The 27,185-nt window shown below is 38.2% G+C and overlaps 1 protein-coding gene across 1 annotated transcript in view; it reads left to right on the top strand.

The window, feature by feature from the left end:
• DDX10 (DEAD-box helicase 10) overlaps positions 1-27,185 on the top strand; it is a 176,137-nt gene that overhangs the window by 22,842 nt on the left and 126,110 nt on the right. The window contains exons 10-12 of the mRNA XM_082065078.1: positions 6,346-6,447; positions 13,391-13,478; positions 20,639-20,727. Of these exons, the coding sequence (XP_081921204.1) occupies positions 6,346-6,447; positions 13,391-13,478; positions 20,639-20,727 (279 nt within the window). The remainder of the gene's footprint in view (positions 1-6,345; positions 6,448-13,390; positions 13,479-20,638; positions 20,728-27,185) is intronic.

The raw sequence follows: 27,185 nt of genomic DNA, 5'->3' as shown, positions 1-27,185 counted from the left end.
TAATGATGATTTGTCACAGCTTCCTTGCTTGTAAGTCAAGACTGAATTTCAGAGAAGTTACTTGCCTTTTTGATAGGCATTGAAGCCAATACACTCTAGAAAATAAGACAGATATGAACTACAAGTATGTGAATTTTTCTTTTCCAAAGACTTTCTGCAAGTAGGATGCAATTTTCCATAGAATGGGAATGAATTGTATCTGGTATCCTAATAGACTGTTAAAATTGCAATACGAAGATGAGTCTCTGCTCTGGTCTCTTGATCACCTTGAGGAGATGACAAGATAAGTAATGTCATCAATTACTACACAATCCAAGGAAGTTTGATTACTTTGAGGTCTTTAATTTACTTTTCTCCAGCACCATTGAGGTGCATACTTAATGAATAATAAATCACTAGAGTGAATTAGCCTTTTAGAACAGATGTTTTGTTTTAGTGACTATGGACAACTTGAAGGCTGCAGTCAGCAGGAATGGGGAGAACTTCTCTTAATGTCTTCTCATTTGCAGAAGAATTAGTCCTCCTGCTAAAGAATTTCAGTAGCTGAGGTTGACTCTTTGCTGCTTTATCATCTGTAAAGGTTTAAAGGTTTTATCTGTCTACTGGAGATAATTACAGAAATCTTCTTTTATTTCCTTAAATGGAGAAGTTTATTCCCTTAGGATACTGAGAGGTGTTCTTTTCTCCCATGTTGTAGGCATTGTAATGGAAACAAGTTTTGAGCAGAAGATCTAAGTGTTCTATTCTTTATTGTTTATGCCAGTTTTCAGTAGCTTGTGCTTTTGTGAGTCTGCCAATATAGAAGCTGTTAGTGTGACAGACACAGAGAAAACACATTTGAAAACTTAAATTTTCCACTGCAACCTCACTTTTAGAAGTTATCTTTAAGACCATGACTTTCTTATTAGCACATTACTAAGTTATTTTCTTTCTTGAGAAATAAGATAATACTCTGCCCAAATAAACTTCTTTTTTTGTAGGCTTGCCTTTTGCTTTCTTTTACTAAACAGCCTCTGGAGACGTGGAAGAGATACAAACCTTCCCAGATGGTACTTAAGTTCATTTGGTTTTCAGCTTTCTCAGTTCTGTAATGATTTCATATTTAGCTCTGAAGAACAACATTAATATTAAACTATCTGTTTTAGTTAATTAAATCACACAATATAAAAATGGGCAAAACTGTTCCTCCCTACCTTCGAGTATGTTTAAAATATTGGCATTTAAAAGGCTGAATGTTTCCAAAGTAGGTAAGCAAAAAGATTTACACTGCACCAATAGTTACCAGATATCTTTAAGTCACTTTGAATTTCTGAAGGCATCAGCTCTAAGAAATATTTTTAATGTTGCCTTTTTTTTTTTTCCTTAATAATTGCCAAAAGATGAGAAAGTATAGGTGTTTGGAAACCTCTGTCTCTTCTTGGTCCTTTTTTATGTGATTGTTTCTTTAGTTAGCTATGGTACTGTTTTCTCTGTGTAAAGGCTTTGCAAGACTTAATGTAAACATTGAATTAGTTTTTGTCTATAGATACCAAATTTAATGCTTGTTTTCTTTTTTTGTGAATGATCTATGAAAAGTGCCTTTAGAATTACATCTCCTGACTTTGTAGTTTCTGAAAAGATAACTGACTCAGCATATAATGTCGTGGATGGGTGATTTAGAGTCCTGCTTGCTGCAAAGCAATGTTTAGATCACTTTTAGAGAAAAGTGCAACTTAACGGAGTCTGGCAAGGTTCACTCTCTTACTGCATGGAGGAAATATGCCAAGCAGAATTGGGTGAGAGTTGTTTTAGGGTGATTTCTGTGGGAACAGGAGATGCAGAAGGGCAGAGGGAGGCCCTCCCGTTGTCACGAAGTTCAGAATGGACCCTCTTGCTTTCTAAACTCCTCCTCAGAGAGGAGTCCAGGTGACAGGATCCAAACCTAGTCCCAGACTTGGTCAGTGGTTCATGTCTAAGAGACATAAAGGGTAAAGGGAAAACAGATAAGGGATTATATGTATTTATGGCCAAAGAATTATGTGTGCGCGCCTGATTCTTTATATCGCTTGGCTAGGATTTCAAAGTTTCATCATTCTGCTTCTCCACCTCCTTACCTTCCCTTTTGGGGTCTGGTGCCAGGTCGCTATCAAACCTGAATCCCAGGTCTGTCAGAGCAAGCTCTCAGGTGTCAAAGTTCAGTGGTAACAAGGATGGGATCCTGTGTCTCTTGAAGCAAGCTCTCAGGCATCAAAGCTCATAGAAATAAGTAATTTAACGGAGTAGTACAGCAGCAGGGTCGGCTCCAGCTGGGTGCCTTTGCAGAGGTGCTGAGCCAAGCACAGAATTCCCTGGGTAATTATACCCTTCCAGACTATTTACCTGGCCCTTATGCGATGATTCAGTCCAATAGTAATATGTGAGTCTGGGGTCTTCTTGCTTCATACTGGACTCTTTCACTGTCTTCAGACAGGCCCTTGTTTTGTTTAGCTGTAGACACTGTCGATAGTCCGAAGCTGCTTCATGTTGGACTTGAAAGTGTTGTTCTGTCTAAATGAGTCCTGTTTTGCTCAGTAAGGTACAAAACAGGCCTTATCTTGCAGGTGTTAGCCGCTTTGTTTTACTGAAGTTTGGTAAATATCAATGGAACTTTACAACATACTGTTAAAGGTTTCAGCAGATTTAGCTGTTAAGTAATTCAAAGCAGACAGTTTATGAGAAATCACACAACTTTATAATTCTAAGTGATTAGCTTAAATATGTATGCTTTAAATAGAATTAAACTATTGATATGAAACTTAAACTGGGCTGATCCAGTGATCTGTGATGAGTAGACCACCACTGTCCTACAGCCATGCCTGTCTAGCAGAGAGAGCTCTCAGGAGCTCTCCCAAGAGGTCACATTTATGGAATGAATTGGTTTGCTCGTAGTCACATTGCGTACGGTGGGAAAGGTCTGCACCAGACTCCTTGCACCCACAACTTCTTGAGGTTCAACGTGCTGTTCTGTTGCCTTGTGTGTTTCCCAGAAGGAGTTCCTGGCCCGGCTGCAGCTCAGGCCTTTACCTCCTCTGGAGCCAGGGCCAGACTGCTGCTGGTTCGGTTAAGGGGCATCAAGTGCATCTGCCACAAATGTGTTTAGCACTGATAACACAAGAACACCTTTCAAGGGTCACATTGAAGATTTCTCTGATCCTGCATCCTGCTTTGAGGGTGACCTCGTGGGTACTGAGGAAAAGCTATAAAAGCAAATCTAATGCCAAATGATACTTCTGGTACTGTGTCATTCCAGAGTTTGGGTTTGTGGCTTGCAGAGAGTATATCTGCACTCTTTAATCCATGTTGGGTATTTCTTCCACTATTTGTGTGGTACTGGTCTTCTGTAGCGCTTTGGACACTGAATAAAATAAATACAATAAAGCAACAGTTTAAGAATGTGAAGTCAGGCACTCCAGGATAAGAAATGCCAGAAGCAAAAAAACTACAGAAATAATTTCATGCCTTTGACTAAATTTAAGGAATCTGCAAAAATTATCCTTTGTGGGTATTTATATAGTGTGATCAAGACTTCTTTTTGTTTTCTTGACAAATGAGGAAGATTCTTGTTAAGAGACTGAACAGACATTCTTTCCAGGTATTGGATCATTCTCATAGCTCTTTTTGGAATTCTTTCCTTTCGTAGCATCTGTTTGTAGCTCTTTTTGGAATTCTTTCCTTTCGTAGCATCTGTTTTGAGGAGAAGAGCAGAGCTGTGCGTTATTCTGTGCTGTAAATTGGTGACTCCAGTATTGGCAGCAGTATTATCTCTGTCTTCCTGTCTGATACAAGCTTTGGGTAGATTAAAGTGAATATTTTCATCCTTCTTTCCAACAGTGCTCTGAGAGATCAGGTTCTTTTGATGAAAAATTAGCTGCCTTGGGACTGTGATCATCAATTTTTGCCATAAAATGCAAAGTTCTCTAAGGTTCAGTGGCTTTCCAGGATTTCGTTGCTTGTTCAAGCAGTGATAGTGTTTGACATGCACCCACTTTGTGGAAATATCATCTGGAATTTGTCTGGGTTAAAATATATAGAGTTTTCTTCCAGGGTGCACTTGGTCTATGTAAGCAAGTCATTCTCAACCTTCATTATTATGTAAAGGGCCCGAACATTCATGGGATGTTTGGTTAGCAGTCACTTATTTCCTTCTGTGCTGTTGGTAAAGATAATAAATTGCCTTCAACCAAGCATGTGGGTTGCTTTAGAACTCCTTTTTAGAGAAATTCTACAGGCTGATATTTCTGCATTAAGAACATTTTATGTCTACTAATTAAATAGCTTAAAATAAAAGTTTTGTGCAGTATCTTTCCCTGACCCACAACCCTAAAGAAGTATTTTTTTGGCACGAAGTCCAAATGTCTTACCATTTGTTTTGGTACTCTTACCAAAGCATATATAACCAGTAAATATACATAGTGTTGGTGTGTGCCAGCTACTCTCCTCTTTGTATCAAGTTGATTTCCATGTAAAATTTCAAAATCTAGAATGTAAGCGTTGAAATCTAATGATGAAAACATTTATTAAATGTTTTAAAATTATCTTTAAAAGTCAGTCCCCAAACACATCATGTATAGCACTGGGAAAAAAAAGGCATCTGAGAGCGTTTTGTTGTGATATTTCAAATTCACCAAATGAAAGCAGAGAGCTGTAATAAAAGCTGTCAGACTGTTGTAACTGCAGATTTAGTTGCTACTTGCATTGCTTACTATGCTGTGACAGATAGTGTTTATGGTTTTCAAACAGATCTGCAGTACTGTTTTTGCCAAGTGATAACTGTTTATACTTGGAGAAATGTGTGGTCCCTACATTCCATCTGAAATGATTTTTATCAGTTAATGGTATGATTCTTGTTTGGTGTGCCTGAGAACATCCTCTGAGCTCTCTCGCCTCCAACTGAGGAACACAGTGAACTTTCTTACAGAGAACAGAAAGGACAAACCAGACATGCTTAAGATGGATGAAGAGTTTTACCAATATAGGAAAAAAAGACAAATATGACTGGAGTAGGAATCGAAACAAAGCCTGTTAGAGTAGTAAATAATTTGATATAAAATGACACATGAAAAACAACACAGTGAGTATTTTCTGTTACAAATAAATGGTATGCTTGTAGTCACAGGAGCTTATGTACGGACTTACAATCTGCTGCTGCCTAGGGATTTCCCTGTGAGTAGTTCTTGGCAGTTAGAACTGCGCTCTGTGGTAACTTACCACTCTCTTATTTTGCTGTGTCCCACACATTGCTCTTATCCGTTGACTGTGAATTGGATTCTGTCCAATTTTGGCATATTTCTGAAATTTAGTTCAATTGGTGATTTTTATGTAGCGGAGGACTCTATGCAATATTTTGCTATCAATGTGTTCTTTTAAGAACTATTTGTAAATACAAATGAAGAAATAATATCCGTGTTAAAATAGATATGGACTTAGTGCAGGTAAGCTAACTCATCATTGTGACTTCTTCAGTAGGACTTAAAACCATTGTCTTATTTGTTTACTAGTGCTGTTGAGTATTTTTTTCCGTCCCATGAATGTCCTCAAGTTGCTAAATTTGCCAAAAGTAGGAACTGATATTTTGTTACAAAAAGGACGTGAACATGAAGATGCTTCACGAATAAAATAGAACCATTTTTATTTCTTTCCCCAATCTTGAGTAATTACCAAGTCACTTTCATTTGATATAGCTGTTAAGAGCATTGACGGGTGAATACTAGATACGTTCTTATGGAATCAGTCTGATTGTATTTTCCTTTTATACTTAAAAACTGCTTCTATAAATCAGAGAACTCCTCTTTTTATGCTTTTCTTTCAATGATGCCTCTCTAACCTGTTAGAAAAGTAGTCTTTATTGAACGTGCAAGTAGGAGTTGTTTGGGATCAAGGCGCTTACCCTTCCCCAGCCTTTACCTTCTTTCGCTTGCAGGATGCGCAAAGGAGAATCAGTTCTTGTCAGGTGTTGAGAATCACCTCTTGGTAAAGGATGAATGTAGGTAGGTTGGTGTAGCATTGTCACCTTTGGTCAAGTGCCATTTGATTACTACAGAGTATTTCTAATCTAGGGAAGAAAGATCAACCGATCTAAATCAACATCTTAGTCCCAGATGTTTAGGGCTCTAGGCATAGGTTTGAAATTGGCTCAAGTGGAGATGTTGGCAAGTCCCTTAACTGCTTTGCCTTTACCCTTTGTAAAGTGAGCATATTTGTCTGCTCTTCAGACTTCTTATAAGGAAGCAAATGTATATTCTCATTGGTTATTGAAAACATCAACAAAAATGTATTTTTTTGCCTGTTTGCTTGAGGTCTCTCTTTTGTGGTTTTTCCTTTGTTCAGATACAAAGAAGGTGGTGAAGCTTTGTTAGTATTGCTTCCCTCGGAAGAAAAAGGCATGGTGGAACAGCTGGCACAGAGGAAAGTACCTGTCAGTGAAATCAAGTAAGTGACTAATGACTTGTCTGTTATTCAGCCTTCTTTCTACAGGAATAATGTCCGATGAGTCTGTGACAATCCTGGTAAAGTGCTTGAATTGCCTGGAGCCGGACAAACAAGGGAGGTTTTTATAGTGTTGTAGAAGGTAAAGACCTTGAGAGGTTACCTATTCCATCCTCTTTCCCAAAGGCAGGATCAGCTGCATAAATCATTCTTATCAGGTGCTTATCTAACTTGCCAGTGAATGTCTTCACAATTTCCTGAAGCGATTTCATCTGTACTCAACAGTTTCTGCCATTAAGGCTTTTTCTTCAAGTGTCTGATAAGTCTTGTAAGTGAAAAATTTCTTTTGTCCTGTGCCAAGAATATATGGAAACTTAACTGTTCTCTTGCAACCACTTTTTGTGTAATTGAACATCATCATGCTATCTCTCTCTTTTCTTTTGCAGATTAAGCAATTACAATTTCTTTAATCTGTCCTGTATGTTTTTATACCTTTTATCATTCTTGTTTCATTAGCTGTCTTTTCTTTAGTTCTAGACTATTTCTCTGATTTGTCATGATCTTTTTGAATCAGCTAGTTGAAGAACAGGGAATAGAAGATATGGCTAAATGGTTATTGTACATACTGGAGAGTGTATTCCAGTGTAGACCTGTAGAATCTGTTATCTGTACAAAAGAGAACTGATTTTGAAAGGGTTGCAGATGCATATAGTGATACCATGTAAAAATAAAAAAGCACTTGTATTTCCAACTTCTGTTAAATGCAGAGTAATGAACATGTAGGGAAGACAAAAAAATCCCAAACCTGAACTGTAAAAATAATAGGAAAAAAAAGTACACCACTAAAAATAATTGGTGCTAATTTTTTAATTAGCAGCTATAGGTAGGAAGTAGTTTGTTGTTCTTTGAGCATTCAGTCTAATGCTAAATCAAAAAAGGAAACAGAACGTAAAGGAAATATGGAAGAAGAATTGAAAGCAAACCAGAAAATACTGTATGAACCTGATTCCGTTTTGAATACTCCCATAGTTCAGGTTGCACCGTGCCAAAGGTCATAGAGTGGAGCTAGAATAAAGCCAGAGGGTTGCAAGGTAGAAAAGTAAGTTCCTGTACAAGTGGGTATGAGCAAGGCCAGGAATCTCTTTGAAAAGCTGTGGTTGGAAGGTGAAGATATGTATCTCTAAGCAAAGAAGATAATTAACTGTATGCAGGAAATGTTTGGGGATAATGGTTTTTCAGAAGAAATCAAAATAGGATGAAACTTTAAATGGTTATTATTACTTCATTGCTTAAACTTCTAGATCTGCTCAAAATTAACTGTACTGTATTCTTTGATTTAGAGTGTAACAAAGGATGGTAAGAAATTGCTACTACTTATATGGCTATCTGTTCTTTTTGTTACACTTCCTATATATGTTTATGTCAAAACTTGAGTTAAGAAATGAAGTGAACACATACTTTTGGACTTGTCATTGTTAAAATCTACTAAATGAGAATCTTTTTCATGTCATTAGCTTTTACTATTGTAAATTCAATAATAGGTTGCATTAAAGTAAGGGTTTTTTTAATAAGATTTTTGTTTTAACCCCAAAATGTATTATTTTACAAAGCCACTTGTGTAACATTTTTAACTGGAGTCATTATAAACAAAGTTGGGGCTTTTGATTGGTAAGATATGTTAATAGTCTACCCTGAGAACCTGTTGTTCAATCTGCAAAATATACCATATTGGTATTTGTAAGATCTTAAGGGGAATGCTTTAACTTAGAACTTGCCTACCTAGTGTGGTTCAGTCTTAAATGGTTTTGCATCAAACTTCTATAGAGACTAACTAAAATCCGTGACAAAATTATTGTAATTACTTATGGATTGCAAAACAGTTTAATCCTAAAAGTTTTTAACTACAGATTTTCTTAGGTTGTTTACTTCTAGCTGGTTTCCCAATTAATACAGCCCTGGTGTGTTTTGGCAGTTGATAAATTATTAAAGAAGTTCCATCAAGCCATGGATCATGTTCCAGGTCTTCTATTGAAGTCTTCTCATGATGTTTGTGCATATTTGCCTAATTATAGATTCTCAAGAATTGCTTTAACTTGTGAGGTAGAAAGTAATGAACATTGCTTTCTGCCCACAGAGTCTAACTCTTCAAACTTCTCAAATCCATTCTGAAGGCTTTTCATTTCGAAAACATCACTGTCATTTAAAGTGTGTGTTTTGCTGTTCTTGTGAACCTGTTGTCTTGCGTAGGGATCACAATAACTGGTTTTCTGTTACTTTCCTTGTTTTGTATTTTCTGACTTAAAAAGGCCTCTTAACATTTATTTCATTTAGACAGAGCTTTTAAAACAGTTCCATAATTTGAAAGCAGAGAGGGGGGGAAAAACTGTTTTCTTTTCCTGAATCTCTATTCAAAAGGCCAGCGTTTGGTGGGCTATTTTCCTAATTTTCAGTTTTAAACCTAAGCTCCCTGTAGAGCCTGTTAGTGTGCCCTTCCTCGCTAATCAGCACAAGCTGCCAATTTACAGGTCGTGCTTTTAACAATACATCTCTTTTTCATTGTTCAAACACAGCAAGAGAAAATGCAAAGTATGCAATAACAAATTTTGTATTTTAGAACATTCAAATGTGGGAAAAAGCTACTCTGAAGGTATAACATGTTTATAAGGAGTCTATAATTTCAAAGTTTTAGGTGCAGGCTATGAACTGAAAATATTTTTGATAATACCTTGAGACTACTTCATGGCATACAGTTTTGTTGAGTAACAAGATAAGAGCTGCTTCCTAAGGGGTTCTCATAACAATTTTGTATCTACAAAGTTTTACCAAAGAAAGTGCAAGTATATAGATACTCTCAATGTAATATTGCTTGCTTTAATATTATGGCAAAAATGTGGTTCTTGAAGAAAACAAAAACAAGAAAACAGTGGAGAATACTTGGAAATGTATTTCACATGACAGTAACACTAATACTAGGGAATCCATCAAGAGTTGCTGCCTTCCAATTACCACGGTTACTGTAGGACAATTCACTGGTGTCACTGAGCAGAGTGGGTACCTGCTAGTCTGTGATGTGCTGGTGTGATGCTGGGTACCTGCTGGTCTGTGATGTGCTGGTGTGATGCTGGCAGCCCTGAGGAGCCTTCCTGGGCTCCCTGCTCCTCCTCCTCCTCCCTCCAGCCTCCCAGGGCATCCCCTGGAACCCCAAGGAGCCACGTTTGGGCTGAGGGCACAGAGCAAAACCTGCTGCTGCTTGGAAGCTCTGGGGAATGTGGAAACTGTGTTGCTGCAGCACAGTCTTTTTGATGGTTGTTGAGATTTTTTGTTTAAATTCTGCTTTGGAGAGGATGGGGAAGAGTATCTAGTTAAAGCAGTGTGTGTACCCAGTGTTAAAAATGGGAATGAGAGGAAGGCAGAGAGTATTGAGCAGGGAATTTGGAGCTTGCTGTCTGATCAGTTTGTAAGACCAAGCAAGCTGATTTCATATTTATATCATGGCACAGTCAATTTATACAACTGCTAGACAAAACAACAGTTTCAAAAAGTTATACTGCTCCTTAAATGTGAGATTTTTACTCACAGAATAAGAAAAGAATCACAGACAATGTCATAAAATCCTCTTCTAGTCTTTGCATACTTGGTTCTAGCTCACTGGTTCTAAGCTGCTTAGGCAAGTTTATAAATTATGATAATTCATTTAAGTGTTTAGATATAAGATTTGTTTGTCTCTCCAAATAGTCACATGCATGTAATTATTGTAGAATTTTATTTCTTCAGAAAGAAATAACTTGCAAACCCATTAAAACTAAATCCCAATTTAACAATGAGCAGCTTCCTTATTTTTGGATTCCTAGCACGAGATGGAGACGACAGTGAGTGGTAATCATGACACAGTGTTGGAGATGAGAAAATCCAATATTGTGGCTCTGCTGTGTTGCAGATTTACTCATTCATTAAAAGCACATAACCTCAAAATGTGATCAAGGCACCCAATTCCTGGTTGTCATTGCTTAGGTTTACACCATGTTATCTTGTCATGCTTTTATCTTGTGTTTTTTGACTTTTTCAAACTCTTTTCTTGCAAATTTCAACAAAATCACTCAAACTAAAATTTATGTGCAGTCAACAAAATGTTGTTATATCTTCTCCGAGATTATTCTCCATTATGCTTAGAGCCCCAAGGATGTATTGTCTCCCATAAACAATGAATCTTATTCCCACAATAATAATGAAAATAATGAGTAAAGTGGGCCCAGGTAAGAATTGGAACTTGGTTTTGCATTTTGAAGTTGACAGTGACAACAGTGAATAGTTGTTGGTCCCAAACTACTCTGAGTGCAGCTCCAAGGCCAGTTTTGCATTTACTTGAAGATTTAATGTAGAACATGTTTCCCAAACTTATGAAAATGTGCAACTGCAAGATGCTTTGCTGATGTCAGATATGGTACCTCCCATTTCTTTCCTATTCTTACAGCTTGCCAATCCTGCTTTGAAGGATAATCAAACTGATTAGTCATGTTTTGCTTCTGACTAAGCTATTTTGGCCATTGTATGCTTGCTTATTTTCTCTATGTGTTAAAATTGTTTTTCTGTATCAAGAAAAAAGTTAATAATTTAATTTATTCCCTTTTTTGCCCCTTTTGAAGATGAGCACTGTGTTTACCTGCCCTGTCTCATATGTTTTTATCCATCTTGGATAAATTCTCAAGAACAAAATCGTAGAATCATTTTGGTTCAAAGAGACCCTCAAGATCATAGAGTCCAACCACTAACTTAACTCTGGCACTAAACCATGTCCCTAAGAATGTCATCTACACGTTTTTTTAAACACCTCCAGGGATGGTGACTCAACCACTTCCCTGGGCAGCCTCTTTGAGTGCCTGACAACCTCTTCCATGAACAAATTTTTCCTAATCTGAACCTCTCTTGGCAGAACTTCAGGCCATTTCCTCTCATCCTAGATAGATACAACTATGACTCAAAAGTGCTTTGACTTTCTCTCTAGTTGCTATGGAGCAAATTTCTTCTGACCCAGCTGATTTATCTACGTAACTGTTATCTCGTGATTGCAATTCTCATGTGAGCTTGGACTCTGCTGTAGCTGTTGTTGTAATAGTTGTGTGATTGCAGCTGCCACTTTGAGTGAAGACAAGGGAAAAAAGGCACTGGCTAATTTGAGTCCCTTGATGTCATGTCTTAGTAGCTTTCCCATAACGTAACAGCAATCCAACACGTCTCTAAGATATCGTTTCTTTGTTCCTGCTCTCCCTTCTTTACTTTTTGTATATCATTTTGTGCTTGTAAATCTTATATTATCCCAGTGTATTTGTGCTGGTTTTATACTCAGTTCTACTTCAAACTTTGTTCTTGAGTTTCATGTCATTGCAAACATGTTGCTTTTCCTCTGGTCTTTCCTCTGCAGTGAACTGTTATACTTTGTGTTTTTATCTTCTAATACAATTTGGTATTAAGCAAGCCACTGCTTTTATTTTGCTGTTCTACCATTTTTTCATTCTTTGGATCATAAATAATTTCATTGTCACCTTCTCAACCTTGTTTTATAGAACAAAATCTGGAAGAGCCTTCTCTCTACTTACTTTTTCTCTCTTTGGTATCCTGTATGCATTCAATCCTGCATTGCATTTCAAAGAATTGCTGGTCAGTTTGTTCCCCACTGAATTTTTCATGCCTCCTCTTTTCTTTCTTATGTCTTTACGCTTTCCAAGCAAATTACGCACTGTCTTGAAACTGAAACTCAGCTTTTTGATCTTTCACTAAAACTGCAGCTAAATAGCTTTTGTGTGCACTAGAGTTTTCTACTGACTGTATCTGGCAGAGATAAGAAATTGCAGCGGTGAGAGAATAAAGCTCAATGCCTTTAGAAATTATTCTTTAATACCCTCCAACCCCTTGCTTAATTGCTGCTTTTATATTTATTAAGAATAATAGGTGATCATCATGGCTTATGTTACAAAAAAGTCTGTAAAAATGTTTCCTGCCTAATATTTTAATCAGTTATGTTTTTTAGACTGACTTACTGCTGTGTGAAGAGCCCTGCCTTTGATTCTTCTTTTTTTCTTGACTTCCTTTAGCAAAGGCTGTGTTTTGTTGTACAGTATGGGATGACATGGCACACAGCAGCTAGAAACAGATTAAGAAATCTGGTAATTGTGCGTCCCATTTGACCTCTACTTGAGAGGTAACCTCCTACCATGTTTGGTAGGTTGTGAGATACACTTGTGTGGGACTAGCAGATCAAACCCAGAAGTAGGTAAGAAAAGATCTGGGCAAATACACCCGGAATAGTGTAGGTATCACTGGAATAAGTACAAAAATCCAGAGTCTGGGAGAGGACTTGCATGCCTTCTTACTAGGTTTAGTGGCATTTTCTATAAGAAAGTCACTGTTTTTTTTATTCACCTGATCAGTATCTTGAGGAGCTTTCAAATCTGTTTGTTCCCAATGTCCTTTATTTTTGCTCATCTGGCTGTAAGAAAGAAGTTTTTAAATTTTGCTGTTCCCAGGGCAATGGATCTTATTTAAGCTTTCAAAAATGCTTATGAAGACTGCTATCTCAGTATAAAGTAGTACTGTGATTCATTATACTTCTTCTATATTTTTAATAGCATTTTTATAAATTCAAGAAGCTCTTTACTGCTGATTTTGGCTTTTCTTTGAAAGAAGTTCTGTCATCTTCACTGAAAATTGTCTCTGGATAAAAAGTCTGAGCTTCCATTTGTCTTATCTGTATTATATGTTTGAGGAGTGTATGCTTCATCCTCAATATGGCTCCATTTTAAGCTGTTTCAGAGTGGTAAGACCCTTAGGCATATTAAGTCAATGCAAAAGTCGTGAAGGTACTCCTGAAAACTTAATAGGTGCTTATTTTTGCATGTTCTAATAAGTAAAGATAATTTTATTTTATTAGTGTTATTATTTTTTTAATTAGGATTAACCCTGAAAAACTTACGGACATCCAAAAGAGGTTGCAAGCTTTCTTAGCTCAAGATCAGGAGTTAAAAGACAAAGCTCAAAGGGTAAGTCATCTGCAGCACTTGAATAGAACTGCTACTGGAATAACTGACCTACTCCTATATACCCTAGCAGCAGTGTTTGGAACTGCTAAATTGTTCTGATTTTTAAGCTTTAAAGTGTGGCATCAGAGGAAACAATAATCGGGTTTAGCAGTTGGTGGTGAGTTTGCCTGTGAGTTGACGTGGGCTCTTGACCTGAATGCCTGAAGAGCCACCTGACCTACTGCTGCCATGCCAAAGTGTTGGCATAGGTGAGGACACACTTATTTTAGAGTCTTGGGTATGAAAGTAATTTGTGATTTAGTAGTCACTATATCTTAGCTGTTTGAGGGTTTTTTACTGTTTTGTTTGAGGCTTTTCCAGCTGTTTGATACCTGAACATGGGGAGAAGTAACCCCATACACTAGTACAGGCTGGGACCAAGTAGCTGGAAGGCAACTTTGCAGAAAAGGACCTGGGGCAGCAGGTTGTCCTAATGGACAGCAGGCTGAACATGAGCCAACAATGTGCCTTTGCAGCAAAGAAGGCCACTGGGTGGCATCAGGCAGATCATTGCTCACAGGTCAAGGGAGATGATCTTTCCCTTCCCCTCTAATGAGCCCTGTAGAGAGGCACATCTGGAGTGCAAAGCTTGATCATGGGCTTCCAGTACAAGAAAGACATGGGCACAGAATTGTTTTGGTTGGAAGAGACTCTCACGATCATCAAGTCCAACCATAACATAACTCTAGCACTAAACCATGTCCATAAGAACCTACTAGAGGCAAGACCAATGAAGAACCAACCACAAAGATGACTGAGCACTTGGAGTGTATCTCCTGTATTAGGAAAGAAGTGTAAATTAGATGGAGCCAGAGTCTTCTGAGTGGTGCCCAGTGACAGGAGAAGAGACAAGAAAAATCTTTTATCGTGAGGGTGGTTGAACACTGACTGGAACAGGTTGCGCAGAGAGGCTGTGCAGTCTCTGTTGTTGGATATTAAATCTGGGCACGTTCCTGAGCAGCCTGCTCTGGTTGACCTTCGTTTAAGCAGGGGTTTGGACTAGGCGATCTCCAGAGTTTCCCTTCAACTTCAACTATTCTGTGATTCTGTAAAGCATAAGGCTGTTAAATCAATACAAATATGTCTTTTTTCATCATGTATCCTTGCTAGCACAATGGAGAGTAGGGCTGTGTACTGTTTTCAGTTCAGTAACCCTTTTGATTGAAGGGGATAGGTAAATTGTTAGTTCTTCTTGATAGGACTTTTCTTGTGGAGCTGGTACAGAACTTATTGAAATAATAATAATAATAATAATAATAATAATAAATGGTTATGGAAAAGTAGCAGATCTCATTTCTTGGCTTAAAAGCTTTAAAAAAATGAAACCATGTAGGCCTCACCTGCCCACTTAATCAATTTTTGTTGTCCTTTCTCAGTGGTAAAATCCAATGCATTGAAACATGCATTTTAGCTTTCATTTGGATTTAAAGGAGAAGCAAAATACCTTACACTAGCTCTTCCAGGTATGATGGTAAAGTGTATGAAGAGGATTTCTTTGCTGTGCTGATTAATGTTGGGGGACTCCATTAAAAATACATGAATTTCACCAAGATTTTAGCAGGTTCGAGGGAGGTAGGAAAACTTAAAATAACTGTGTGGGTTCCTGGACCCAGAGTGAGGTAGTTGTAAAAAATACTTGCCAGGGAAGATGGCCTGTGAAACATCTCTGGGCATCACACTGCCTCTTCTTGCTGTCACTAGACACATTTGCTGACCTTTCTCTGGTTTTGTAATATCTTTAGGCTGTGACCCCTTTGGGATAGAGCTTACTACTTGTGTTATTGAAGCGCTGCAGTATGTTGGTGTTCTGAGGCTTGTTTGTCTGTTTTTAAACAGTGGGGATATCATGAGCCTACAAATTCTGTAGTTGTGCCAAGTGTCTTCCAAACTATGCAAAATCAGGAGTTCAAATTGAGATGTGGGAAAACAAGATGATTAGAAGTAAAATAAGAAAATCTTTTCGGTAATTTTTTTTTTAATACATGTAGGTCAAATTTATAGAGCACTACAAAGGCCAAATGATCGGAAATTCATAAATGCCAAAACCTGAGAAATAAAAGTTCTACCCAAGGAGAAGATTGCTTGAATTCTGGATTAGTGTAACTAACCTTCTATTTGTCTGAGCTGGCATGGGGATTGATGACACCTGAATATATTCTGGTAAACCTGAGTGACAGGGTAAAATGAAAAGGGGATTGTGAATGCTTAAAGATAGAGTAGGAGTTGTAGCCTTTTTGCTGAACTCAGATGTAAAATGAGGCAAGTTGCAATAGTTAAAACTCTGAAGGTGAGGTTCATCTTGCCTGTCTTTAGATGTCCTGTGTGAGCTGCTCTGCCTGAGCTTTCATTGACAGCTGAAAGAGAGGAATAGGCACTTCTAGGATGCATCCTGATGTAGATATTAATACCTTAAAAAGACTTTGGGGTGGATGAATGGGGGTTTCTTTGTGTGATGTGACCTTGCTTGAATGCCTGCAGTAAAGACACTTACTGGGTCAGAGGAATCTCATTCTTACTTTCCTGAACAAGGAGTCTTAAATCAGAGTGCCCAAGGAAGTCAGTGGCAGCTTTGTGAAGAAAATGTGAAAGGCAGTGTTCAAGGGGCTACTTTTAAAACTATTTTTGGCATTTAGGTATCCCAGGTTTTTGTAGTGCACAAAGTGTTACTTATAGTACGTGGAAAATCAGCGTAAGCTTCATCCTACAATCACACAGGCCAGGGGTGCTGGTGGCAGGTTACAGTCAGCTGCAGCTGCCGTGGGAAGTTGCGCTTACACCAGTTTGTGTTAGAAGTGACAGAGCATCTGGTTGGGGGAAGATAAGAGTAGGAGGAAGCAAACATCTTCTTAATTGGAATAAAAATACTATCAAACTTCTTTCTTTCTGGCGTTGGCCTTTTAAGATCTCTTAAAAGGCAGGGAAAGATCTGAATTGGGCAAAAGAAAATAATGATAAAGTTTAAAAATAGCATGAGAGTAAATTTGAACAGGGGCTACCTGTCAATCTTACAGGTAAAAATTAAATTCATTTTGAATTTTTTAAAATTGCCATTGCCTTTCAAGCTATTTTAGTTGCAGTTTTTAATTTATGAGTAGCAATGCAGTGTCATCTTGCAGACAAACTGTATGTACATTCCGTTTTTAAAAACCTTGAAGTATGGACAAGTGGTTTATCCCAGAACTATCCCTCCTTAATAAGATTTAAGGATGAGTGTTCAGACATACTATACAAATGTATCTCAGTAGTCTTACATATCAATGTGAATAAAACAATAAAAATAATGCAAATGAAATCCTGGCCTTGGGTCCTTATCTGAAGTGCTGGATTTTTCAGACATGGTTCTTGTGCTGTCTAGCCTGTCTGTTGCAAGCTGCCAAATTCTTGACATTTGTAAGAAAGAAATTCCCTCCGTGAATGGATCAGATAGCAGTGAAACAGCTCAGCTACGCACTGAAGTTTGCGTGAGATGTAGTTTACTCTGTTGAGGGCATGAGGTCTAAGTGATTGTGTCCTCTGAGCTTCTCGATTTACTTCAAGACGCTTTTACTTTGTTTAAAAAATGAAAAAGGAAATTCTTGATTACTAATTGCTTCCACAAACTTCATCATTCATTTGATAGGACATGGTCCCTGTGCTGTTGCTTGGAAAGAGAGAAGGTGAATCAGGCTGGGGCTCCTTTGAAACTTTGCAGTTCCTCTTGTGGACTGATGCTGCCTTTTGACATTTCTTGTAATTTTAATATTTGATATGTTGATTCCTCCAATTGTGAAAAGCAGTTTAAAAAATAATGTGTTTTTCTTGCTAGTTTGAATGTTACTGTATAGGGGGTGTTGGGACACTGAAGTGACGTCTGTCTTGAATTCTTCATCGCACCCACAGGGACGTGCAGGGTGTTTATAGCCTGAGACTCCGAGCATGCCCTGGTACTTTGAATTCTGTCAAAACATCACACAAGTTGAATTGCATGTGTTTTCATATTTAAAACAATTATTTAAGAAATACATCAATAACTCAAATTAAATATAGCAGATCAGTACAACATAGTTCTTGTGGCCTTATTTTTTTCTAGTACAATGATCTCAAGTGGTTTTGGGGCCTTTAGCTATGATTGTAATAGAACCATAATATGTTTCTGATGCCCAACGTTAACATTTTCCATAATGGTATAAATTAAGTTCATACAATATTTTTGTAATGCTCAGTTATTTAAAAAACCCTTGAAAGTGATATCAGAACAGCAAAAATAGTGGTGAACAACAGCAGCTGATAAAAGAGCAAGAAAAAGGTTCAGACAGACTGAACTTGTTGTGCCTCAGCTGTCCAGTGTGTGTGTGCCCAGAGGGACCAAGTCTTAGGAGAGTGGAAAAAAATCCAAGAGAGGTGACAGTGTTTTAGAAGGAGGTTGAAGTGAAGGTGCTGGAATCAAATAACAGTCAAAGGAGTAATTTGTTCTTTCTGTATTTCATTTTTCTTTTTGTGAAGTAGAACAACTCTTCTATGCTATATGTAACTTTTCTAGTTTGGGTGTAAACACTTGGAGTAGGGATTATCTATTACTGGAACTGTTCACAATGCCTAAAATAATAGAGAATGAGGTCAGCTGAAGACTTTTATCATAATTATATTAGTATTGAATAATCTTTGAATCATCTTACCATCATTGGATGCCCATTTCTTTGAATATAGAGCAATACCGTTCTATACCCAGTCCATGACAAACTTGAAAAATTGTTTGAGTCTTAGTGGGCTGAACCCTGTTGACAGCTGGTAGATGTGAGCTAGAATGTCTGGCATTTACTTGATGGTTCATTGTAGGACCTGAGACGTCTGCCAGAGGTGTGTTCTTTCTGTCCCTTATTTATCATTTATTAATTTCTAGACCATGTGTACCAAAGACATACTAGTCAAGTAAGTCACAGAATCGCAGAATGTCAGGGATTGGAAGGGACCTCGAAAGACCATCTAGTCCAATCCCCCTGCCAGAGCAGGAACACCCAGATGAGGTTACACAGGAAGGTGTCCAGGCGGGTTTTGAATGTCTCCAGAGAAGGAGACTCCACAACCCCCCTGGGCAGCCTGTTCCAGTGTCTGTCACCCTCACTGAGAAGAAGTTTCTTCTCATATTTAGGTGGAACCTCCTGTGTTCCAGTTTATACCCATTGCCCCTAGTCTTACTGTTGGTTGTCACTGAGAAGAGCCTGGCTCCATCCTTGTGACACTCACACTTGACATATTTATAAACATAAATGAGGTCACCCCTCAGTCTCTTCTTCTCCAAGCTAAAGAGCCCCAGCTCCCTCAGCCTTTCCTCATAAGGGAGGTGCTTCACTCCCTTAATCATCTTTGTTGCTCTGCACTGGACTCTCTCCAGCAGTTCCCTGTCCTTCTTGAACAGAACTGGATGGCAATACAGGTTTATAGGTTATCCAAAAGGCAGAATGAGATTTCTGCCTTGTGGGATGTAGCGACTCACATAGATCTTCAGATCTGTTGATGTTGTGACTCTCGGATTCACAGGAAAGATAGTTTTTGTTTAACCTGCTTCTTTCCATCTGCCACTACAGAAGAGTAAGATGCTCTGTCATTTATTTTTGTCACTGCTTGCTAGACAGCAATAGATTAATGAGATCAGTCAAATTTGAAGCCTTTTCCTAAAGGTTTTAGATATCTTTGTAAATTGATTCATAATTTAATGTGAGCAGGCGTTTCATTGCACGCATGTTCCGTTCCACACTTCGTTCTTGGTAGCAGCTCTATGGATTGTGCTGGCACCTTCCACTGCTGAAATTAATTGAAAGACATAATCTGGACAGGAAACTTTACCCCAAAACTCAGCATTTGGAAAATAAGCAAAATTTACTTCTGTAGAGGTGTTGGGCAGCTTGAAAAATATATCTCTTAGGTCTACATATCTTAAAATTAGTAGTTGTTATTCAATTTGCCACGGGGAGAAGTATGACATTATGACATTGCCTAATTTACTGTCTCATCTTTTCACCTCTGGAAACGTTTTTTCTTTTATATGCCTTTAAAGAATACCAATAAGAGATTGATGTTCGTAACTGTTGGACCTTTCCCACCTGTATCTCAGATTAACAAGAAATATATATATTTTTTTTAAATTCCACATGAATTAATACAATAATTTTCTCCAGCAGGTGACTGTACATAGCAGAACAAGAGTGTGATTGTAGTATGCTTAAAAATAACACTATGAGTTTAATTTGCTATTGTTCCTCCTAGTGTTTGCTGGTTTAAGCCTTCTGGTAGGAGTTTTGGCATGTTTTAGAAATTAGGTTATAAACAGCAGAAATCCAAGGGTCTTTTTTAATACTTAAGATATTCTAGTATTTATGCTTCCGATGATAGGCAGAAATAGACTATGTAAAAGAAACTTGAGGAAAATAAGAGTTTTTCCTTTTGGGAAGGATGAAGGGAAAATACAGCACAAGATTAAGTTATTCTGTTAGGCATTGCTTCCAGTGTTCTTGGTGTAGGTCTGGGATTAAGTGAAACTTCTACTTTGAACTGGACTTAGTGAATGTTGTATAGTGAATCTGTTGTTCAGCTGAGTCGCATTCACCGACAGCATGTGTGTGATGAGCTGATGGCAGATGCGGGGCAATGTGAGTTATCCTGGGTCACAGTGGAAGGCAGCTGCATCGAGTTGAATCACTTTCTGTTAATGGCTAAAGTTGTAAGGACACCTCAGGGTGGTAGAAGCACAGTCTGTTCTTGCTTCCATGTAATTCAGGTGTCAGAATAGCAGAGCAACAGCCATAAAAGCTGGGAGAAAAAAAAAATTGAATCAGTGATGTTTCCTTCTGAGTAATTTGCCATGTTTTCTTTCTAGCAAAAATGACATACCACTGGGAAATTCAGCCAACTAATGTGCATTTTAATGGAATATTTGAATACTTGAAGTCACATCACTTCTGTAGTATAGATAAATTTTGGCTGATGGGTATTGAGTAGAAGAATTTCAGTCTGAAATCGATGTTAGATCACTTAGGAGTGGAATTATATTTTCTGTTTAGAGCAACAGTGTAATATTAGTTTAATGTGTTGGTAATTTAATGGTTTCTTTTTTTTTTGTTAAATACTTTTTTTTTTTCTTTCAGTGTTTTGTATCCTACTTGCGTTCTGTTTACCTGATGAAGAATAAGGAAGTATTTAATGTTTTCAAATTACCTCTAGCAGAATATGCACTGTAAGTATGACTGACTTGGAAAGTGAAAACGGTATAGTGAGAAGTTTTGCAGTGTGTGATAGCTTTAAACAGCTCTTTTGTCTATATTAACACACAGAATTGGACATTCTTGTAATGTATTTACAGTTTCACATTTATGCTGTACTTTTGTATATTTTCAAAGACATTCTGAACAGAAATTACGTATAAAACCAACATCTCTACGAAGAGAACTCATACAGCAGAAGTTACGTTTACTGTATACATAGAGGACAAAATTTGTGAAGTAAAACAATAGAGTACAATAGTTCTTATTTTTTTCTAATTCATATTTGCCTTTCAGCCTCATATTTAAATGCCAACCTGTAAAGTGTATCATTTAAAAAGAAATTGGAGTATCTAAATATAGTATGTTGCAATCTCTTTTGAGTGTGACTGGGACACTGCTCCTTGGACATAAATTACTTTTCGGAAGATCCAGTGCACTTGGTAGGGATGGAGCATCTGCACTGGACTGAATAGCATCTACTTTGCTATGTCTGCTTTTGTACATATATGTGAATCATTCCTCATTTTGTATGAGAGGGAAATTAATTTTGGCAGGTTGACTTTACAGATGAAAGCCATCTGAGATTGTTTTAAGTTGTGAAGTTTTTGAATAATCTCATGAGGCATAGGAAAGTCAGAAGGGAGCAGTAAGGTGCTCAAAGATGCATGGTAAATTAGTTTTACATCTCTAGAATTTCATACAGAGAAGATTTAAGTCTTCAAACTTGTCAGCACGTGGCATAATGAACTAAAATGTGAGAAATTACTACACTGTAAAACACCTGGTCTTCCTGTGCTGCAGTTAACACAATTATGTTTTTTAAGGTACATAAGCCTATTGTAAAATATGCTTTCTTACTTTATGGACTGAGAAATTTTTAAAAAGGAGAAGTAACAAAAACTTGAAACATTTCACCATGTGAAGTGCCTGCCCCTTCACCTGTGTGATTTGTCAGCATCCTTAAAGCCTTATTATAGGTCTTACTGCACTGACTGTTAGGGGTAGTGGCAGAAGATTAGGGCAAAGAGGGGTGACCGCACAAATTTAACCAGTGCTTTAAGAAACCAACTGACAGATGGTGGTAATGCTGAATTTCTGGAATTCCAGTGTCTCTTTCTGGATTTCAGCAGGGTGTGCCATCTAGTGTCTGATGCTGATGTGCACAGAACGGTCCAGTTCTGTTCTTCTCAGGCCTCTGTACCAGGATTTGGTCCTTCATTGAAGTCAATTCTAATACCAGCTTTGCAAAGTTACTAATAAGTCATTCCTGTACAAAACTGGAAGAAACCAGAGAGTTGTTTGGAGGGGGTAGGGAAGGTCTAGTCAAGACTGTGAAATAAATGGAAGTATAATCAAAAAGTCAGATGATAATAAATCTGGGAGATAATTTGGGGACTCTGCTCTGAATGAACAGTTTGGCACACTTCTTCCCCGCTCCTCAGACTGCTAGTCTACCAAAATACACCCTGCAGTCCCCGGCTTTCAATTCAGTGTACATCCACTGATACAGTGGATCAATCGGCTTAATTTATCTGAGAGGCCCTCCAAGTCTGGTACATTTGAATTCTGCATTCAGAAGCAACCTTGGCTTATGTTCTGCGCACAAACTCAGGGCAAAACCTGGAACGAGAATCCTTTCTTCCCTTTGTGTTCTGTGTGTATTCTCTGAAAAGTATTTCAGCCTTTCCATGGAGATTTACTGCTAGCTTGATAAATATTACTCTGCTAAAAATCCTGCAGAGAAAACAGGCTGCTGTCAGGTTTGCATTTCAGTCTGTCAGGCTGTTCCCCACTTGCTCCATTGCTCACTTGCCCGGCACGTCTGTGCACTGAGATTCTCCTGAGCTCTGTTGATTGAGTCTGCAGAAAAGCAGTAGTATTTTTGATTTCTATATATTATATAAAATTATGCATATCTTATACAAAGTTGTTATATATCTAGAAAGCAATACATCTAAAGAATAAAAAGGGTGTGTGTGCATGTCTATACACATATGTGCATATGTATTCTAGAGACTGGTCACCTTTATGCTGTGCTACATTAGTATTCTCTTCAGTATCCTTGCATTACAAATTGCTATCAAGTACAATTTGCTGAAGAAAGACTTGCACAGGCCTTGTGTTAACATTTAAGTTTGGTGAAGGAGAGCCTCGATGCCTGCATAAAAGAGAAATTTGTCTCTTCATTGCAAAGGACATCTTTGAAAACATAAGAAAATGTAAACAAGCAACAGGATGGAAAAGAATAATTAGGTATTCTGGCCTCCTGGATAGAAGGCAAGGTAAAGATGAGGCAGGGATTCAAAATATTTTGTTTCTCAGGCACTTTATTTTGTTAAATGCTGACATATATATGTATATGTCAGTCTCCAGGGGCAGATCTTAACAGACGAGTGTGCTGGCTGGACAGTTTAGACACAGCTCTAAGGGGTTGCCAAGGAAGGTAATTTCCTCTGTGATTTTCGTCATGTCTTCCAGGAGAAATGGAGCATATTTTTCTCTGTTTGTCCCTGTATTGGTGCAGAGAGAATAAATAAATCAGGTTGAATCCAAGTTATTTGGGAAATGTCTGATACACACAACTTAGTACCCAGCTAATTTTGCAAGTATTGCGTACGGATCAGTGTTACAAAGCCTTAGGTAGCTGCAAGTGCTGTCAGGTCTGAAACGGGTGATACCAAGATACATGACCCATCTGTTCACATCTGTCTGTCCTCTCCCTGGCCAGGGAAGGCACTCATCGCACTCTCACCCCAGTCCCCCTGGCTGTGGGTATAGACCTGACCCTTAGCGCGTGGTCAGGGCAGAGGGTTTGGTTCATTGTCTTGCTCCAGCTGCCGTGAGCGAGTGCAGGGCTGCCTGTCTTGTTGCCCAGACAGAGCCCATCACAGGCTTTGCACATCTCGTTATCCCTCTGCTGGTTCTTGGCCCTTCTCACTGCCCTTGTACTTCCTTTTCTAGACCCCTGTCTCCTCCCAACTAAAAAGCCTGCCCCTTATGACTTTTTCCTCAGTTATATCTTGTCTTCATACACCTGTAACCAGGCTTTATGTTTCTCCTGTGTAACCTCATCTAGGTGTTCCTGCTCCAGCAGGGGGATTAGACTAGATGATCTTTCGAGGTCCCTTCCAATCTCTAACATTCTGTGATTCTGTGTTATTCTCATGCTGTTACCTAGTTATTCTTGGCCTCATACAGTGTAGCTCATGTGGACCTCAGTATTCCTTCCAATGATCTGTAGGATTTGGGCATTTCTCATGCAACTCCCCCTCAACCACCTGTGAGATCCAGCCATCCCTTTCTGAGCTTTCCGTAAGTACCTCTGTAAGCTTTGGAGCTTTCTGATCTGCAGTGAAGATCTCTGAACAAGCTGCAGTCTCCTCTTTCAAAGTCCAGGGTCATTCATCCTGGTTTCTTCTAGGATCTTGAACTACTTGTTCCCATAGTGCAGCCAAGCTCACTGTTGACCTTCACTCACCTTAGAAGTAAATATACCTGCTTACACATGAGTATCAGTTCAAGTAGAGTGCCTCTGTGTTGGCTAATTGAGTTAACTTGGAGAAATAGTCTTTAATGCACTCTAGAAACCTCTGTTGCTTGTGCTCTGCTGTGTTGGCCTGCAAGCAGGTGTCAGGGTGGCTCAGGTACCAAGAGCACCAGGCCCTGCAGCTGCAATGTGGAGGCTTCTTGTGCTTTCATCAATAAGGCTACATCTCAGTCTTTTAAGTGACTGGTTCCAACCATGACATCCTCTTTCTTGGCCTTGCCTTTGATCCTGACACATAAATTCTTGATTAGCTTGGCGCTCCTTATTATTAGTACAGTACCATGCATTTGAACTCCTTCCTGTAGAGGACTAAAGCTGGCTAGTCAAATAAATAGCATGGCAAAAGCAATTTCTCTGTTCGTTTTGGTTATTAATTCAGACCATCTGGAAAGCCTGTTAATTCAGATTTGTGTCACTTCAGTTGATTTGATTTCTTCTGTTTTCAAGTGGTTGCTCATCTTGTCTTCTGAAAACATTTTAAATGTTAAATGTAGAAGGCAAGTAATACACTTTTCTTCTCTTGAAATAGCTTCTGGGAGTATTTAACCTTTTTCGGGCTACTTTAAATCTTTGTCTGAACCTGTTCTACAGTAGAAGAAATCACTGCGCTGTGTTTCAGTGTGTTCAGATCATTCTGAAGAAGTTCATTAACAGAATAGGTCTTATATTTAGGTCTTCTAGGTGTGGATAAGGAACTCTTAAAAGTTAAAAGATTGTACTGGTCTTAAATTTCCTGTTTAATATGTTTTGTGCAAGGACAGATTTTGTTCTGAGTATCTAAGATTCTGACTTTTTAAAGATTAAGATGCTGAATCACAGAATCACAGAATGTCAGGGATTGGAAGGAACCTTGAAAGATCATCGAGTCCAGTCCCCCTGCCAGAGCAGGAACACACAGGAAGGTGTCCAGGCGGGTTTTGAATGTCTCTGGAGTAGGAGATTCCACAACCCCCCTGGGCAGCCTGTTCCAGTGTCTGTCACCCTCACTGAGAAGTTTCTTCTCAAATTTAAGTGGAACCTTTTGTGTTCCAGTTTGAACACAACCCAACCCAAATAGATGCATAGTGGAGTTACCACGTTAGTGTAGACATACTCAAGATCTTTGTATAACATAACTAATAAACCTCAGTTTGTTACACCATTCATGTGAATTAATTTTCAGAAATGTTTAGTAAGGTTTGATTTTCCTTATTCAATAGTGAACAAAACTGGTATTTCTCTTAAAGCCATACAATGTTCTTTCTTTGGAGTTTTACTCTTAATTTATTTCCTGAAAATCATTGTCAACCTGTTTTGAATTGAAGGAGGTATCTGAGCATCGTAGGTGTTTTGTTCAGTTCCTTCTACGTATTCCCTGATCAATGTTAGGGAATGATGATGTTTGGCCACCTAAGTTTCTATTGATGGATAGAACTATCTGCTGTACTTTCATTTATAGTAGCAAAATAATCCATTGGTTTCAATATTGCTTTTAGAAGCTGATTTAAAATGCCTTTCTATAAGATCTTACTCCAAACAAGTCATCACATTTCACACCAAAATATGAAACAGGACTGTATTTTGGTTTGTCAGCTGAATTTGTGTTGCCAGTTTAAGGCCACCATAGTCTGAGGACTGCATTGGGGTGTTAGCATATTTTTAGTCTTCTGTGTTAGAATTTATGAAATCTCACTAAATAACTTACCTGCTTTTTGTATTTGTGATAAAACGTTGCACATTTCTTATTCCATAAGCGTGTGTGAATGCTAGCACGAAAATCAAAGAATAGATGTAACTTCAGTCGGAGTAGGATTGTGGTCTGAGTCACATCTAATGCATTAATGAAAACTAACATTACCCTTTCTAGTTGATGGAAAGAAAAGCTGGTCTATATTTTGGGGTTTTTTAATTTGACTGAACTCTAGATTTGGCAAATGATCAAGAAATAAATTCTAAAGAAACTGTCAAGTCTTACAGCATGAAGAAACTTAATGGTGGTAGAAATTGTTCTCTGAAATATGCTAAAGAAAAGAGACAGTAATGAGCCAAAATGCTGACATTTCTTTGAGAAATTATGTAATTAAGTGTTTGGGGATTGTTTGTGCACAACTTTGTTTAAACTTATCCACTCTTACTTTCTTATCAAATTTGACCTTAACACCTTCTCTCTCCCCCAAGTCTAAGGGCTGTATTCTTTTGGTTCAGATCTTGTTTGAATTCTGATACCACTGATCTTTTTTGGTAGGGCTGATAAGCAGTGTAGAAAAATTGGCCAACACTAACTGATAATTAATTTAATGCAATTATTAAGGAAGACATCAGTGCAGAACAGCAATCTGACAGGTGGGATTTCATATTTGAATGAGAAAAGCTGTGCTGAAGTCTCCACATCATGGGCTACTGTTTTTGACTTGTTTTTTTTGACTTCTCCTATGGAGAGAGTTTCTTCACCGTGTCAGCCTTTTCTCTGTAGCGATGATCTTTGATACTAGCTCTGGAGACACAGAAGAGAAGCTGTGACAATACTGGAGTTTGCAACCCCATGTACATTATACGTCTGTCTGCATGAGAAAGAGAAACGAACAGACATTGCATAGTTGCTGCACAGTTCTACTATTTGTAGTACTTTGTCAACAGTTTACAGCAATGCTTTATGTAGAATAGTGTTGCGAAATCTGGAAAAGCCAAAAAATGTTTATCTTGCAAAGGATTTTTCATGCTACTCCGATCCCCTTGCCGAAGAGGTTGCGTGTTCAGTGATGTTGCGGCGATCTCTTTAGATGTGTTTTACCCTGCCTGGTGTTAAGGCCCCGTTCCAGGTTTGAATCTCCTCCAGCGTTTTCTGCATTGTTTGGTTATTTTTGTTTCAGTTAGTCAGTAAGCCCAACTTCAACACATGGTCTC

This window comes from Streptopelia decaocto, assembly GCF_964273445.1.
Source record: "Streptopelia decaocto genome assembly, chromosome: 1".
Taxonomy (NCBI): Eukaryota; Metazoa; Chordata; class Aves; order Columbiformes; family Columbidae; genus Streptopelia; species Streptopelia decaocto.
This window is presented reverse-complemented; position numbering and strand designations above follow the sequence as displayed.